Genomic DNA, 17,859 nt, shown 5'->3' with positions numbered 1-17,859 from the left:
TTCTTCAAACAAAAAAAAATGACATGTTAATTTAACTTAAACCAATGCAACTTTAGGCACTATGTGTCAAAAAACATTTATTTTTCAAGGTTATCATATCATGCTAAATATTGTGTATCGTGATATAGCCAAAAGATATCGGGATATTACTTTTTCTTCATATTACCCAGCCCTAATTTCAGGGAGGTTTAGTTCAGGTGGAATTGCTGGTTAATCTAGTGCTATGATAACCTGACAACAGCCAGATGCATGTCTCGCTCCGCCCAGCTCCACTCACATACATCTGGGAACCCGCTCATTGAAAGTGATTTCCCCAACCAAATTTATGGTCTGTCCAATCAGGACGCAGGGTGGGTGTGTCCTGGAGTGGAGAAGCGACCGTGAGATTCCAACAACAATGGCGGCTCGCATTGAGGAAGCAAGCGTTAGCATTGATGCTGCTATTTCTTCTATGTTGTCCAATCCATCGGATATTGTTTCATTAAAAGAACATCAGAGAACGGCTTTGAAGGCTTTTGTTGGTGGAAACGATGTTTTCGCCCTTCTCCCGACCGGATTTGGCAAGAGCTTGATCTACCAAATGGCTCCTCCTCTCAAAGCGTCACGGGTTAGCTTCGGTGTGAGTGGTTGAAATAGCACGTCAATAAAGATGACAGACAAGTGGCTTATCCAATCATATGCAAGGAGTTTTGATAAGGCCCAGCCTTCAGTAAAGGCAATTCCTATGGCGGGTTCCCAGATGTATGTGAGTGGAGCTGGGCGGAGCGAGACATGCATCTGGCTGTTGTCAGGTTAGTGCTATGATACCATGATTAATAAACCAGGTATTTGTACCTCAGTGTCGGGGAATTAAGTCCAGCTGGAAAATGAAATTCGGCATTCAAAAATGCTTGGCTGCAGAGGAAAGGGTGAAGTGCTGTAAAACTTCATGGTTGAAACAAGCCATAACTGTGGACTTGTTAAAAAACATAGGGGTTGAAAAAAATCAGAGGAAATGTCTCTCCAAATGATGACTGTGGGACCTTCATTTCTGAATGAAATACAAAATGAACTTTCAAACTAAATAGTATCATGCAAACATCCAAATACTTCTCTTTCCCCCAGGTTAGATATTTCTGATGCTTCTCTGATTTCGGATTGGCTTAATACAACAAATCCAACTGTTGAAATTTTTCCGGTGCTGCATGTTTGTTAGGTTTTAAAGCTCCAACTTCATACTCTTCTCCAAACTCTTTAATGAATTTCAAGTCTGTGTTGCTTCCTATTGCCTGTGATGCTTTTTCATATGCAGTTTCTTTTTTCTTTCAACTTTCAGTTAATATTCTTGGACGTAGGGCTCTGAACAGCAGGCTTCTCCAGTAACGCCATTTTATCAATTACCTTTTGTTGCAGACCGTAATGGTCATAACATAAAGATTAAACTTTTAAAAGCTGTTTGTATTAATCTTGTGCAATACAAAACTAATTTAGCAAGTGGAAAGTATGGAGTATTTGAATAAATTGAGCAGATTAAATTCATGCATTTTTCAATATTATTCTTTATAGTTGCTCTAATCACAAAAATAATAAAAATACCGATGCCTAGAATTGTCTAATGTACTGCCTTTGCTCTATCCTGGTTAAAGAAGGAACCTAACTGCCTCAGCATGAACAAACATCTAGCAATCCTCACTGACCGAGCTGATGATACCATCAACTGCACCCCTTCTTGGGTCACAGGCCCAGTGTCACAAGTCAGCAAACAAGAAAGGCAAATTGATTACCCATAAACTCATTACAAACTAAGAGAAGTTTCTGTGGTGAGAAAGCAATTTATTTCTGTCAAAACAAGAGCTCAGCAGTGAGATTGCTTTCACCGATTTAGTTCACTCTTCCGCCCTTTTGAACTTGTGTTTGGCAAAAGAGATACCTTCATTCTCTGAGAACAGAGTTCATAAACCAGCCAAGCCCGCTCATGTTTAAACCCGTCAGGTGGATGTACTATTAGGTTGTCGACTGAATTTCTGCCAGCAGTTTTCTGCTTTGGGACAGCAGCCATTATTTTGCAAAATGAGGAAATGATAACAGAGTCATATCTGTCTCTCTTGTGTTGTGCATCTGTTATCCCTGATGTTGGCTGGCAACTGACCAGCACATCGCTTTGTATTCTCCCCACATTTTCAGCTTTATCTGCAGTCTGCGGTTGTAAACCCCAGCACTAGACAATTAACTCTAACTCATTTTTTTCTAATTGTGTTTTTTTTTTCTTATTTCATTTTATTAAAGCTTGCATAAACAACATTCCTTTCTGCCAACATACTAAGCTATTTCACATGAAATCCCAGTTTGTCTTTTTGCAGTCACAAATATGCTTATAATATTGGCATGGACATTACATTAACTTATGTCTTATAATGACATGTGAAATTTCAAAGGAACTCTGAATATCTGGGAAGGACAAATGTTTGCCTTTTCGGGTCATTATCATGACAAGTTTAAAGGCAAAGATCGGTGGCTTAAAACCACATGCTAGGGCAAGTTCTTTAGACGTTTGCCATGCTGTTCAAGTTCAAAAAGACTGCCATGTGGAAAACCAAGGAAACCTGTTATATTTTCTTTTCAAGAACAAGCCCAGGGATCACAAAGGTTCTAGTTAAATATTTTCTGAAAACTGCTGACACTGCAGTGTTACTTTTCACTGACCTTGCTTTAAAACACAGTTGCAGCTACCCATACCAACAACTCAAATATCTTAAGAAGTTATGCACTGTCAGAAAAGTCAAAGATGAAGAGTTCTTAGTCACATCTAACAAGCTTAATGTTTCCATCAGGCATGGTGGTGGTAGGATCATGTTGTGGGATTATTTGGCTTCAAGAGATAGAGGGGATAATGAAGGAAACTTAACAAAGATCACCATCATTATATGAATAGACCCCCAAGTGATAGTGATTTGAAATTAGGCTTTTAAACAAAACCAAAGAAATCATTTAATGCATGGCAGTGGCAGTATCATGCCATACTTGTTGTTTCAAGCCACCCGTTTCCAATATATATATATATATATATATATATATATATATATATATATATATATATATATATATATATTTATTTATTTTTATTTTTTTTGTACTAGGGACACAATACGCGGATCACATAAATTGGTCATTGATCCTACCTATATATATACAGTATATATATTAAACAGAAGTCTGTTCCCAAAAAAAAAGTCAATTAACATGAAACCTGCCAATTCAGAGAAAAAAACAGGTTAAATATCAACCCTGAATTGGTATCATCTAAACCAATAAAACCAAGATAGCAGAGGGAAAATCTCACAGCAAATTGAACCTAGTTAAGTATCACCCCCAAAAAATTTGTGAAAACATTCCAGTCTTACCGCAACCACCACAAATAAAAATTGAGACCTCAAAACGCAGATGGAATATCAGCAAACCATTATTGTACAGTGAATAGTCCTTTTGTCTAAAACCTATCTGCCGATAGAGGAATATTTGTATCTCTGCCTCAGATTTAAGACCTTACACTTGCTCTGCTGCCAAGTTGTTGCCCCCTTTGCTCTGACGCGTTTGCCTCTTAATGCGCTGCAAAGGATGTGCCTGAAGATGGAGATAAAAACTGAAGACCTGGACAGTTTCTGTTATCGTGACTTGGCTACTAATAAGATCGACTGTGTCCTGAGATTTGCTGGACTGCGTTGTTTGGGGGGGACAATTTAACAATGAAACTGCTCTGTAAATGCGGTGCAATGGTGATGGGGGGGATGGAGGTAGGGGTGTACAAAAAAAATTGAAAGAAATGATGGGGCCATGGGTGTCAGCGTGGGTAATGGAAAATAATGGCCAGCAATTTATAGTCACCATTCTGACCAGCGCTGAATGTACTGATGCAAGAGATCGAATTTTAATGTCTGCGTTCCATCACTTTTCACAAACTACCGCTGTTTAGGGCCTCTGCCAAACGGCACATGGATGTATGGATGGAGGTTATCGTAGAGCAGCAATAAACTGGGAAACGCTCTATAAACAGTTCTCTTCTTACTGTGTTTTTGTGATTCATTCTCATACCGGAGAATGCTAAAGAAATGCTGTACAACATTAGGTAGATTTGACAGGCATCCCATCTTCACCTGCAGGTACTGTGATAGATAAACAGACAGGGGAGAGGGATGTAGATGAAGGACACCTGCTCTGTGAGGCCGATGGGGAATATGGAGGCCCATCAGTATTTACCCTCATCCGACAGGAGTTCATCTAATCTCCCTTCTCCGCTCCCTCCTCTGGCTGTGCTCCCCCAGTGTGAAACACCTCAAAAAGACTCTCCGGGGACCAAACAACACATCTAGATGTAGTAGAGTGTCACACTTTGCTGGGTTTGCACTTTTTGTTCCAGAATAATAGAATAAACAAAGCATTTAAATATTTATTTTTACAGCTAATTTCAGGCTGAACTAATCCAAAGGTAAAACATTTTTTCAGCAATATTGAATAATAAACACATTTATGGCAGCCGTGGTTAATTAGATCAAATTTAAAGTGTTCTCATTGATACTAAATCAAAATATACTTCAAAAAATATTTTTGCCATATCGCACCCAAAGGCTCTATTTTAACCTGCAGCTGGCATATATTCATTGGAGTTATTTAGTGAATTTATTCTTTGTAGTACTTAAGGAGTGTTATCAACAGTCGGCTTGCTGGGCTGGTGTGAACTGGCTCATGCTCAAGACGAAACTTATTTTGGCAGATGGCTCCACATTTTTTCTTTTAGTACAAAACTGTTCTCTAGTCTTTTTGAATTGGTCTTAATCATTACCTCTCCAGGCTTATTTCAACATCCTGTTTTTCTTTGAATGCTTTTTAAAAACTCCTTTCTACAGTCTTTGATATTGAAAGAACATGCAGCCTGTGCTTAGAAAATTATAGGAGAGATGAAGGAAAAAGAAAGCAATTTCAGTAATAAATAGCTTTGTACAACTGTTAAAGGGGCATTTCTGCAAGATATAAAGATTTTAGGGATGCATCATTGTTCAGTTTTCCAGGTTTTTCCACGAAATGTATATATATTTTGAGTAATTAATTGATAATCTGGTAGCAAAAGGTGCTTTATAGGGAGATCTTTTTACAGAATTTAAAGCAGTTTAAACTAATATGTCACTTGAAGACATCTGGATAGAGCATATTTGCTTAAAAATAATAATTTTCATGTAAAATGAATACATTTTTAAAAATAATTTCTGAGTTGAGTTGACTGCATGGACAAAGTCAGGTATAAGATAACATGAAAAGTGCTCCTAACAATACCAGGAGGTGACTCGGCCTAATCTTCAACAGCCACAAGAAAAAAGGGAAGGCAAGAAAAACTCAAGAGTTATCAGGAAGTGGAGATGTTAGAAGATGACATTCTTCAAATTACCTCCATACAGACTGCAAATAGCAGCAACAGATGATGGATGAGGAGCTTCATGACTAACTGTGGGAACCGCTGTCATAAGGAACTGGGATCTGGCTCTATCTCTGCCGTGTAAATGTGAGTGCTGCACAGCTTGACTGAACAGGAAAAGTGGCTTGTGATGAATGCCATTCAAACAAAAACAGAAAGAAAAAGAGCGTCTGAACAGCAGGTCTGCAATGAAATACAGAAATTACAGATCAGCTGTGACTCATGCTCCTCGGTGTTGGGTTTTTTATTAAACTCACTCATTAAGATCAGACTTCATTGTTAGTTTCCTCGTCTCCGAACACAAACAGCAAATAACCACCTATAGGGCACAGGAGGCAGAAATCAGCTGCATACAATTTTCCCCTTTACACCAAGTCATTTTCAGCGTTTCACTCCTGACGTAAGGCCTCTTAATGAAGACGGTGGAGCCTTTTTCTCTGCGCAGCCAGTCTAAAGATTTTATTTCACTGCTTCCACAGCTTGCCTTATTTCACTGCGGCTTAATGAGAGTCATTTGGAATAATAGGCTCCCATTGAACGGAAGGCATCTGCATCCACACAACCCTAAATGAGTGAGCTAATTTACAAAGATAATCACCTCTCCTGCTGCGTTTTTATGCAGTGATGCTGTAGATTTTTACCCTTGGATTTAATTAAGTCAGAAATTAAATCCAGTCCTCCGGTAAAACGCCAAATGTGTTAGTAAAAATCTGTCTATAGGTCATAAAACTAAGTGTTATCTGTGCAAACATGGCAGCTAAGTCAGGGATTTGGGGCATTCTCAGGAAAAAGTAAAGACATTCTTAAAAAGATTAGGGTCTTTAAATACAATTTTACAATACAACCCCAGATACGACAGTTTAAAAACATTAAAATAAACATTTGCTTTTTTTTTTTTTTTTTTTATCCTGCAGCATAATTCACACTAAAAATAAAATTAGTTGCCTACATTTAGTGAGAGTGGGGAAACAATTTGACTAACTAAATTACTAATGCTAAAATTATTAGAACCCATGGAAAATGTTTCAAAATAAAATTTGAAGCATATGTCTAATTTGATCTAGACAGAGTCAGAGTTGTATAGTTAATTTAAGTATAAAAGAAGAAAAAACTTTTCTACTGTCCATTTATGTACCTTTTAGATGGTTTCTCACATATAATTTAAAATTCTTTTAAATTCTTATACCACCATCCCTTCATGACTGACACAGTTTAAAACAAAGGTTTTTATGGTTTGCCAAATTAACTTTAAGGACACATATGTTACTTAATATGTTAAAGGTTAAAGTTATATTGAAAAAAAAAGGATTTTGGGGGCGACAACAATTAACAGTCACAACAAATCCTGGTAACCTGTTCTTCCGTTTTTCAACACCTGCCCGTTTGGATAAAGATGAGACTTTTAGAGTTTACAAAGGGCCACTCATTGATCTGGTCCAATCACAATAAAAATTGACATTTTACACTCACTAGCAGATTTTTAAACTTCTTTCTAATAAAAAAAAAAAAAGGCCAGGAAGCTATATCAGTGATTAATTATTAATTCTTGTTTTCCTAAACAAAAATTTTTAATGATAAAGCAGTCAATTTTTCAGAGCTTGGTCACATTCAAAATCGGCCAAATAAAAATAAATTGCAACTCAACAAGTTTCAAGGTATGCACAGCTTATTATCACCATGAATAAGCATATAATACCAACTTATTTAAGTTAGCTCAAATGTAAAGTAAGAACTATAATTAAAAACTTGATTACAGGAGCTATGTCATCCCAACCTACACTATATTGCCAAAAGTATTTGCTCACCCATCCAAATTATTGGAATCAGGTGTTCCAATCACTTCCATGGCCACAGGTGTATAAATTCAAGCACCTAGGCATGCAGACTGTTTTTACAAACATTTGTGAAAGAATGGGTCGCTCTCAGGAGCTCAGTGAATTCCAGCGTGGAACTGTGATAGGATGCCACCTGTGCAACAAATCCAGTCGTGAAATTTCCTCGCTCCTAAATATTCCACAGTCAACTGTCAGCTGTATTATAAGAAAATGGAAGTGTTTGGGAACGACAGCAACTCAGCCACGAAGTGGTAGGCCACGTAAACTGACGGAGCGGGGTCAGCGGATGCTGACGCGCATAGTGCGAAGAGGTCGCCAACTTTCTGCAGAGTCAATCACTACAGACCTCCAAACTTCATGTGGCCTTCAGATTAGCTCAAGAACAGTGCGCAGAGAGCTTCACGGAATGGGTTTCCATGGTCGAGCAGCTGCATCCAAGCCATACATCACCAAGTGCAATGCAAAGCGTCGGATGCGGTGGTGTAAAGCACGCCGCCACTGGACTCTAGAGCAGTGGAGACGCGTTCTCTGGAGTGACGAATCGCGCTTCTCCATCTGGCAATCTGATGGACGGGTCTGGGTTTGGCGGTTGCCAGGAGAACGGTACTTGTCTGACTGCATTGTGCCAAGTGTAAAGTTTGTTGGAGGGGGGATTATGGTGTGGGGTTGTTTTTCAGGAGCTGGGCTTGGCCCCTTAGTTCCAGTGAAAGGAACTCTGAATGCTTCAGCATCCCAAGACATTTTGGACAATTCCATGCTCCCAACTTTGTGGGAACAGTTTGGAGCTGGCCCCTTCCTCTTCCAACATGACTGTGCACCAGTGCACAAAGCAAGGTCCATAAAGACATGGATGACAGAGTCTGGTGTGGATGAACTTGACTGGCCTGCACAGAGTCCTGACCTCAACCCGATAGAACACCTTTGGGATGAATTAGAGCGGAGACTGAGAGCCAGGCCTTCTCGTCCAACATCAGTGTGCAACCTCACAAATGCGCTTCTGGAAGAATGGTCAAAAATTCCCATAAACACACTCCTAAACCTTGTGGACAGCCTTCCCAGAAGAGTTGAAGCTGTTCTAGCTGCAAAGGGTGGACCGACGTCATATTGAACCCTATGGATTAGGAACGGGATGTCACTTAAGCTCATATGTGAGTCAAGGCAGGTGAGCAAATACTTTTGGCAATATAGTGTATATGAGGACCTAGATACATTACTTTGATCAAATTGGTCATGAAAGAGGTATAACTTTAAATAAGGTAGGATATTGCTTTAGACCCAACTTGAAATGTTATTTAATTGTACTGATGTATGCAAATATATTATCTCATAATTGAACCTGTTAAAATCCAAAGTAACACTTAAAATAGTTCTGCCCTGGGCTAGAAAGCACACCTGAACAGCAAACCAACCTAAGAACAAATAAGTGAGATTTCTTTGGATTCTGCGTTGATGTCATTTGAGGAAAATTGAAGTATGGAGATAAACTCTTTTAGGTCATCTTTTTTTCCTGCTTCCTACTTCTCTATCTTTCTCCGTTTCTTGTTCTTTCCAAGCCAATGTGCGCGTGAGCATCACAACGGATGACACAAAAGCTGCGGCGTCATGCAGTCACTGCAGATGGCAGATATGAGAATGAAGAGAGAGAGAAGGAAAGCGGACACAAAGGGAGGGAGAATCTCTTCCAAAATGACATGGACCATTTTGACAGAGTGAAGCCCTGTCCTGTCAGAACAAATGAGAAAGGTCACACTCTGACAGTGTGGTAATGTTCCGTTCAATGAACTACACTCTCGGTTATTTAACTTCCCACTTTGGAGTCAGCTAACTTGTCTTTAAAAAAAAAAAATGCCATGCCCTTTTATTTCTGTAAAGGTTGCTATAAAGGCAGCTAGCAGCAAAAGGGGAGGCCGGGCTGTTTATTCCCCCCCGTTTTCTTTTTGAAGCCCTTAGACTTGGACAGAAGCAGTCAATAATTTGGCAACATTTACAGCACCGGTTCACCTCCCAGCTCTGTCAGAGCGGCTGCTGCAAAAGCGAAGAATTTATACAATTTGAAACAAGGAGCAGCAGAGGTTAATTCCCCAGTGCAGTGTTATGCTTGCTGGCAATCCGAGCGGAGGAGCTGGACGACAACGTGGCTAGCCGCTAGCTTTGTCTGTAGCTTATCACAATGGACGGCCGGGACGGTGTCCAAATAAATGACTGAGGGTGGGAAGACGGGGAAGAAGGGATTACACGGCAACGTTTTTTTTTTTTTATGGCTACCAAACGAATCCTCGTATCGCCTGCCACACAGCACCACAAGACACTCACATCTATGCTTCCAGGACTGACGCAAGATTAAAAAAGGAGCCATGAGAAAAAATAAACATTTTTTAATTATTCAAGCTCAAGGGCTACACCCAGCATCAGCAGCTAAAATATCATCTAGTTGAATGTCTTTTGTTGTTTTAAAAAGTGCATCAAATGTCTCATTGGCTAAATAATTCTAGAAATAGATGTGTTGCATATGAGGATTTTTTCCCCTCCCTCACAGACCTGAGGCAAGTCATCAAAATACGAACATTCACAATTTTTGTAATTTTATCATCTGCATAAGTCTCAGTTTCAGTTGAAAAACAAGCAAAACTTTCTATTTTATTACTTCTATATTTCTCTATTGATTATTTAACTTAGTTTAAATAACAAGTAGTTATGAGTGTTTAAGTTAAACAGTTGTTTCTGTTGCATGTAAGTCATCTCTTGACCAAGGAAACTTTTTATTTTTTTTATAGCATGAATAAATGATGTAACTGAATAAGGATGTATTATTTCAGTGAGATGAGCGTAAAACATCTAAGGGGTTAAAGTAAAAAATTCCTGTTTCCATACAGATTTTCTTTTTTCTCTGTTTAACCAGAGGATACAAAATTATGTGATGGTTTCCAGTTACAAGAAGGTCTAAAACTCTCCAGGAATGTTTCTTTAGGACACATTGCCATTAGAAAAAACATGCAGTGACAAGATATGTGGAGGTAGGCTTGGAATCTAGGGTTACAGTAATCCTCACCTGACATGGACCTACCTCTAGGCTATAAGAGGAATTTGGTGAAAATTGTTTTCCCAGGAGATCAATTGGTTTCATATTTAAAATACTCATAACTATGCCTGGAGGTACTCCGAAAAACTATGCTTTGGTTTTCTACAAATTTTCCATAGCAAATTTCTAAAGGTCTGATAGCAATTAAAAGCTTGTACCTTTCATGAGTTCTGTCAGCAACTTTAAATCCATAACCTTGAATGTGATGGACTAAGAGGTAAACTTTGATGAGAGGCAACTCAAAGATTAAACATATTATCCAAGTATAGGTACATAAAAAAAATGCTTTAGTGTGTATTAATTTCAGAATAAGTATTCAGGAAACTACGTCTTATTTTTCCAAACTAATCAGATTTTAAATCCTTTTTGTGTATCTCCCTCTTTTTTCCTGAACCCGCAGTCGGCCTCAGAAGAAAGACTAAGCCTGGCTTTAGGTTTCTTTCTTCTGTCGTCTATTGATACATGCTCAACCAGGAGGTGAAAATTTTGCATATATATAGATCTTTCTAGAGAAAACTACAAATAAATTGGTAGCGTTTTTCCAAAAACTTTAAAGAAGTTGAAAAAACAAACGACTGGACTTTGTTTTTCCAAGTTCGAAGATGTTTCTCTTCCCATCCAGAAAGCAATTCTGAATTAGTGTTATGGTGATACAGTGTTTCTAACCTTTTACTTCGTCTGTGTTTTAAATTGTTATGATAAATGCAAATAATTAAAAAGTTATAATAAATGAAATAATCCCTACTGTTCCAGATATAAACACTGTGAGCTTTGCAAAATTATAACCATAAGTAATATGGCTACATAAAAACTCTGCATTTGTCTAAATGGGGTTCAAAAGGGTCAAGACTCTCTGCAAAAAGTTTCAAACAGAGCTTGAACTTGACCATTTTTTGTTTAGAACAAATTTGGAAAAAAAAAAAAGCTACCTTACAACCTTCCATTTTAATCATAATTTGTGTTAAGCACTGAATAATCTGAGCTATCCCACAAAAAGAAGATCTACTAGTGGTAGGCAAGTGACTTATTTCATTGTAATTTCGAGCACTAACACTCGACCTTCAAGCGGCTTCAACCTTCTCCATAAATCATTTCAGACCACAGTTAATCTCCACATCAATTCATCATGACATAGGTCCTGGTTATATTTGTATTCATGAATAACTTTGTGACTTCATCCAAAAATACCTGGTATTTAAAGTTTATTTCGGCTCTCCACAGCCTGCTGCTATATCTGGTATGTTCAGCCATTCTACATAAACGTCATATTAGCGTAACTTAAGTCTGCTCAACAACTCTGGCTAAAACAGACACTCTATGTTTAACCGTTGCCATCGTATCTCCTCGCAGATTAAAATCTTCACAGCCAAATATAGTTAATTGCTCCACTGGACTGTACATGTTGCCTGAATACCAACTCTGTTTTTGATGATCAGTATAAGGTATTTTATCCGTGAATACCCATTCTTTAGGAAAGTTTTTTTGGTCGACGATATGTTTAAAGAGATTAAATGTACTTCGTATACTACTACTTATATTGCAGAGGTCTAACGGGGTCATGCATACCATATTTTTTTTGGCCAGCCTAAATATAAACAAGTCCCATCTGCATAGTGTTAACTGTAACATAGTGATGCAACCCTGAGAAACCCCTCTGAAATAGCTCCTTAAATATACATGAAAAGGGATGCCAGATGTATCAGTCCTTCTTTGACTGTTTGAAGACCCAAGTACAATCTTTAACCATCACCCATGAAGTATCTCAACAAGGAAATTTAGGAAAAAGGTATAAACAGCACTAGGGTTTTCAGCATTGCTAGTGCATTCAGCTATGCTTTTCTCTTTGTGCACAAAAAAGACATTACATTTTTTTTTTTTTTGCAGGTTCTGGCAGGTTGGAGAAAAGGACAAAACAAGAAAAGCTGCGGTTTGTATTAATGTCTAATGCTCATTATTTCCCCACACGGAGCTCTGTGTTCCCCCGGGGCAAACATTTGCTTTGCAAAACGCATGCATGAAATTCTTGAGACCAGCTCCCCCAAGAGACTCTAAATAATAGATTACCCGCACAACATCCAGTTGGCACTATAACTTCAGCCCTACTGTCTGGCCTCATTAGCGTGGGAAGTGTAAAAGATAGGCCGATACCAGTCCAGGTGAAGGCACTCATCTGTGGCCTTTGGCTCCCAAAAAGAGAATATACGGTGTCTCTCTTGGTGCTGTTCATCCTGTAATCCGCATTGCACAGCTGAACTTCAGTTGGAAGCAAATGATTTGTAGCAAATGACGAAAAAGAGATTGGGACTGAGTGAAAGGAGGAGAAACTAGCACTAAGAAGCACCAAGCCCAAAAAAAAGGAGTTCAAACGTGGCAAATTCATGTGAAAAATGAAAGATGGTTTGGTTTGGGCTGCGTGGGCGCAACCAAAAGGTGACCTAAGTCATTTTCATCTCCAATTGTCCCCACTTCTCCCCTTTCTAAATGCTCCCTCCCTTCCCTTTTTTCCCTCCTACTGAAGCGCGGTCTTTCTCGCCCTCTCTCCACATGTCTTCTTCCAAATGGCAGTCATTATACCGGACATGAAAAGTCATTTTAGTTCCGCCTGGCTTCTTCAAAGTGGCTCGCTATAATTGCAGATTGAGTGGAGAGAGAATGCTGGGGTTAGGCAGAATTTAAACATTGACTCCTAACCTTGTAGCAATGTGGGAATTTAATTTTGATTTATACAAAAGGGGAAGAACATGGAGAGAATAAAGAAGAGAATATATTCGAATCTAAATTCAAAGGTCTCCCTTTGTACATATAAGGGGACAGGATGTGTCCCTTCAACTTTGGCACTACTTCAGGAAAACACTTCCAAATTATGAGAAATCCGCTCCCTATTAAATGCATTCCTCATTCGTGAAATTGCTGCAAGGCAATGTCACTGCACTTTGTAATGGAATTCCTTCTCCTTTGTCAATCCTGGCGATAAAAAAATGGACATCAAGTGAAAAACTTAAGCTCTGCTTAATACAAATCTAATTCTATTCTAGGTTCTGTGTTTTGAGTTTCATTTTTCTCTTTGAGAAATAGCTCTATATGACAAAGTGGGCATGGAGTGTACGAAAATAAACCACTCACTGAGGCTCTGGCTGTTATCTTACTTTTTGTCATACTGGACGGTTAACCTCAACATCTTGGTCTATAGTCTTTTGTAATTTCAAAATTGTTTTTTTATACCTTCTTGTACTTAGTTCCATACATCTCCCCATCAACTCTGAAATTCTACCCTAAAGCTGTTGAAGAAAATAATTCCTGCAGCTTGATGCTGCCATTAGAACCAGTGTTTTACATAAAGGAAAACGTTCATATACACCACCTATACATAGAACACATATATGCATTTAAATACACAAACACACATACATCTATCCAAATGCAAGCCCCAGACCATACATGAAAATGTTCAACAACAAAAAACAGGGCAGTCAAATTCTGCCTGTATGGATATGTTTTTTGTAAGAAGCTTTTTCACAGTTTACAAGGTAGACCCAGTCTGGCCAGGCCTCACTTCTTTGCACTTATCTCTTGCAGACCTGTGTTTTCCACAGCAGGTAGCGTAATTGTTCTTGGAACAGGGCTATCTACCAAAGCCTCTGTTTTTGACTTCTTTTTTTAAAGGCCTTCATCGTAACACCCGTTTTCTTTCCTGTTTTTTTTTCTCCTTTTTTTTCATAGCACTTAGGCTCTAACTGCAAAGTGCTTCTGAACAAAAGTCTTTTAGTAAGTCATTCTCCGTCAATGGAGAATGGGGTCAGTGGATTGAAAATACAAACTATAGAAGACTCTCCATACTGTCCATTTTAGCTAGAAACCCAGCCCCCCTTCACTGGTCAATGAAACATAACTCCCACATACTCTCTGGCGAGCAGAAACAAATTTTGAAAAATGCTCATACTTTAATTAAAATTCCATCATTTGTATGATTGCCATTGTCGAATAAGTTGATAAAGCTTTGCGGCATAAAGGCACAGAGCCGCCCGCCACCTTCATTTCTTCTCTCAGCTTTTAATTCCCCATTCTGTGGGTAATTCAAACAAATCTCCCCTTATTTGACTCTCGGCCTCTCTAAAACATTAAGATCAGGGAAAAATTAGATAATGACGAGGACATAAGAGGAAATAACATTTTAGGATTTGATCACCCTCTCACCTTTATCTTTTTAATAGTTTCTTAACTACAAATACTTTAATTTCAATACAACCCTAACTTTTCTGAATAAGCCAAAACTCTGGCAGTAGCTACTGTCAAAGTTGTTATTGTGGGAAGATCAAAAAGATGGGGGGAATCAAAGAGGAATTAGAACTCACTGCCAGTGCGAATGACCCCGATCCAAATCCATACCAACATACTTGCTCCCCCTCTTATGTCTTCACAAATGGCTGCAGGAATTTGGCCCCCATCATATGGCCTGAAACTCAATCTATGGCCAAAGGGACAGCTGGGACAAAAAAGGTAGTCCTCTCTGTTTTTATCACACCCACACTCCCTCCACATTATCCCCTCCTAGGCTAGACGAGACCTGGAGGCAGACCCTTAACTGACACTTAAACTTTACTGTTTAACGTGTTTAATTTTAAAAGTTAACAGGAGGTGCGTAGTGGAGATTTACAGCATTTCTACACAGGAGGCTAAATCGTGTCTTGTCAGAGTCCATTTTTTCAACCAATACCAAAGCTTAGTATAGATTTATAACTCCTGTAGGTTTCAGAAATTAAACCTAAAAAAAAAAATTATGGATGGATGGATGGACATATAACCATTCACATTTTTTATAAAGGGATCTTGGGTGGAAGGTGGAGCTTAAAACATACTTTTTTAATATGACTAAAAGATTAAAATCGTGAAGACAAAAGTTCCATGAGAATAAAAGCAGAGTTCAGCCATAACCTTCTGTTCTCTCCACTGCTCATAATATTTACGCCTCAGCTTTTTTTTTTTTTTTTGCCCCGACAGGGAGATGGACAGTAGAGGTTATTTTTTGCCTGGGCATGAATATAAGCTTTTTATTATTCCAACCCAGTGGCAACTGGAATATCAATAATAAAATAGAGCTGCTCACTGTTCCCTCCATGTGTAAAACCAATGCCCCATAGCGGTGGTTTTTATCAAGCAACCCACCCCTGAAGCTAGTTATGCAGTACAGAGGTTACGAGAGGAAATCCTTGCCAAGTAAATAAATGAGTGAAACGATTGAACAGGGGATGGGGAAAACACAGCGGGACCTGGTGCCAAAGTGAACCAAGGGTAAAGTCATGATCACTTCATTATGCTGCAGCACGGCTCGGTGTTGTGCGAAATCAAACTGCTTTTTCATTTGTCACATTGCATCAGTTTTGGTCCCGGTGAGGTGGGTTTTGTGATTGGCGAGAGACCGCCCCCAGCACAACCTTTGACGTTGAGTCAAAAATGTCAGTTTATCAACTAGAATCAACTAGAGGAAACTTCACTGCATAAGCTCATTCATAAGTACATGCACCCTGTCATCCGCCAAATACGGCATCTAGCAATCATATTCCTCTATGTTCCGTCAACCACCCACCCCGCCAAAGAGTGGGTTAGACTGCCATTCAGTGGAAAGCTGTTGAGGGCCATTGCTGTTGCAAAATAAGTCAGAATACGCCCACTGGATTATAGAGGGCAGGCAGTGAAGGGGATGGTGGTGGGTTTGATTGCTAACAGACCTATTGGCACTCCATCTCCTCCACTTGCCATGCCACAGTGCCTAATAATTGTGCCCTTTGTGTTTATGTTTCCCTTTTTGTAATGCAAGTGTTGACGTCTCATTCGAATGCTTGTAATGGGGGGGACCTGGCCATGAAATTTCTAAAGCACTGCTTACAAGCACACTCTAAGGGACAAAAAAAGTAATTTCTCTTGCTCCCCTCCCAAGCCCCTTTCATTTGTTTTTCTTCCCTTAACTTTAAAGTAAACCAGTGCGTCAGAGCCACTTGGCTGTGCTGCTGAGACCATGAAACTGTAAGGTGCAGGGTTTTTTTGTTGTAAAGAAGGGTCAGCTTTGCTCCCAAGGGCAAATACTGTAGATACAATACAATAAGAACAAGACAGGCTCACAGAATTTAACTAATAATTTTTTCAGACAAGTTACCAACGTTTTATTTGGTAAAATTTAATGATTATTTCTAAAGAATATACATATTTAAGGATAACAGTTGTTGAATAAACTCAAAAACATATCCACCTAAATTAGTTAATTTGATTAATTAGCATTTTGCCTTCTACCATTCCTTGTTTAAAGGAAAATCAGAAACTTATTAGGTTTGTTCTTCAAAGGAGCATAATGACTTCTCCCATTTTTTGTCAATGACATCCTGAGTTAGGCTTGGCTTGCATGCTATTCGTTTTAAGCAACAGCACTACTAGAGTTGAATGCTAACTTTCAAAATTCACTTATTCTGAGTATAATTTTATAATTATATGTGGAACCAGAGCATGGGCTGTGACATTTAGAAGCAATAATCAATGCCTTATAGGAATTAGCTACAAGTTCAGTTCTTCCCAGGTCCTCTAATGCTAACCAAACCAAACATTGAACTAAGAGGTTCAGAGGAAAGCAGAAACCTCAGCTCCTTTGCTTTCTTAAGTCGAAACCAACACTCAAAAGTTTGACCGATGCTCATAATTGTTTTGCTTCTTTTTGAAGAAGCCATTTTTCAGAGCTATCACAAAGCTACTGGGGCCTGGCAATGCCTAATCTCTGTGTCATGTGACTTCAACCTAGTATGCCTGTTGGTGGAGAAAGTTTCAGGCTGATCTTAGCATCATACATCTTATATACAGCATTATTTTCAGTAACATTAACAATTTTATTCTGCACAACTCTAGATGTTGCGTGGATGTATTATTTTTGAAAAATGTATCACTTTGGTAAAAAAAAAGAAAAATCTATGATCTTTAAGGCTTTAAAGCTAAGTTTGACATTGACTTAAACTTACTGATGTATTGGTACTTAATTAAGATGGGCTAAAAAAAAGGTTTTAAATTTTTACCATCAAAAAGACGTTGATGCTTTTCCAGTCAACCACTGAAAAATGTGTTGCATATTAGCTCTTTGCAAAATAAGAATGAAGAAGTTTTGATAGTTAGCCACGGTAACTTTAACATGATAATTTTGACTAGCCTAATTAAAGTTAGATATTTGATTTTAAAGTCTTTTCAATAAGGCATGTCAACAGCTCCCCAGAAGAACACAGCTAATATATGATATTTATGAGAAACAGGGGCTTCGGAGTAAAGCACTTGGTAGGGAATTTGAATTTAACAACAAGGGGCGGTTCCTGCAAAGCTGTTACATAAAACTATTGAACACATTCCCTAAAATTCCACTGGAAATGTTACAAAAACACGTTTTTTATATATAGATACAAGCTAATATACTGGATCTGGATCAAAACTTTCAACTTTAAGAATAATGATTTTTTATCAGACTAAATTCTGTT

The 17,859-nt window shown here is 38.5% G+C and overlaps 1 protein-coding gene across 48 annotated transcripts in view; it reads right to left on the bottom strand.

Moving 5' to 3' along the window:
* Positions 1–17,859, bottom strand: part of LOC119771469 (receptor-type tyrosine-protein phosphatase delta-like) — a 601,694-nt gene that overhangs the window by 184,745 nt on the left and 399,090 nt on the right. For 45 of the 48 annotated variants that reach the window (XM_038267444.1, XM_038267456.1, XM_038267450.1 and 42 more), the window contains exon 1: positions 5,701–5,719. The exons of the other annotated variants lie outside the window; for them this stretch is intronic. In XM_038267444.1, the coding sequence (XP_038123372.1) occupies positions 5,701–5,704 (4 nt within the window). In that variant the 5' untranslated portion in view covers positions 5,705–5,719. Of the gene's footprint in view, positions 1–5,700; positions 5,720–17,859 lie in introns of those variants that run through there. 48 annotated transcript variants of the gene reach the window in all.

The sequence above is a fragment of the Cyprinodon tularosa genome, unplaced genomic scaffold (assembly GCF_016077235.1).
Source record: "Cyprinodon tularosa strain WSP-4 unplaced genomic scaffold, ASM1607723v1 ctg674, whole genome shotgun sequence".
Classification (NCBI taxonomy): domain Eukaryota; kingdom Metazoa; phylum Chordata; class Actinopteri; order Cyprinodontiformes; family Cyprinodontidae; genus Cyprinodon; species Cyprinodon tularosa.
The sequence above is the reverse complement of the archived record's forward strand: the minus strand, read 5'-3'. Positions and strand labels throughout refer to the sequence as shown.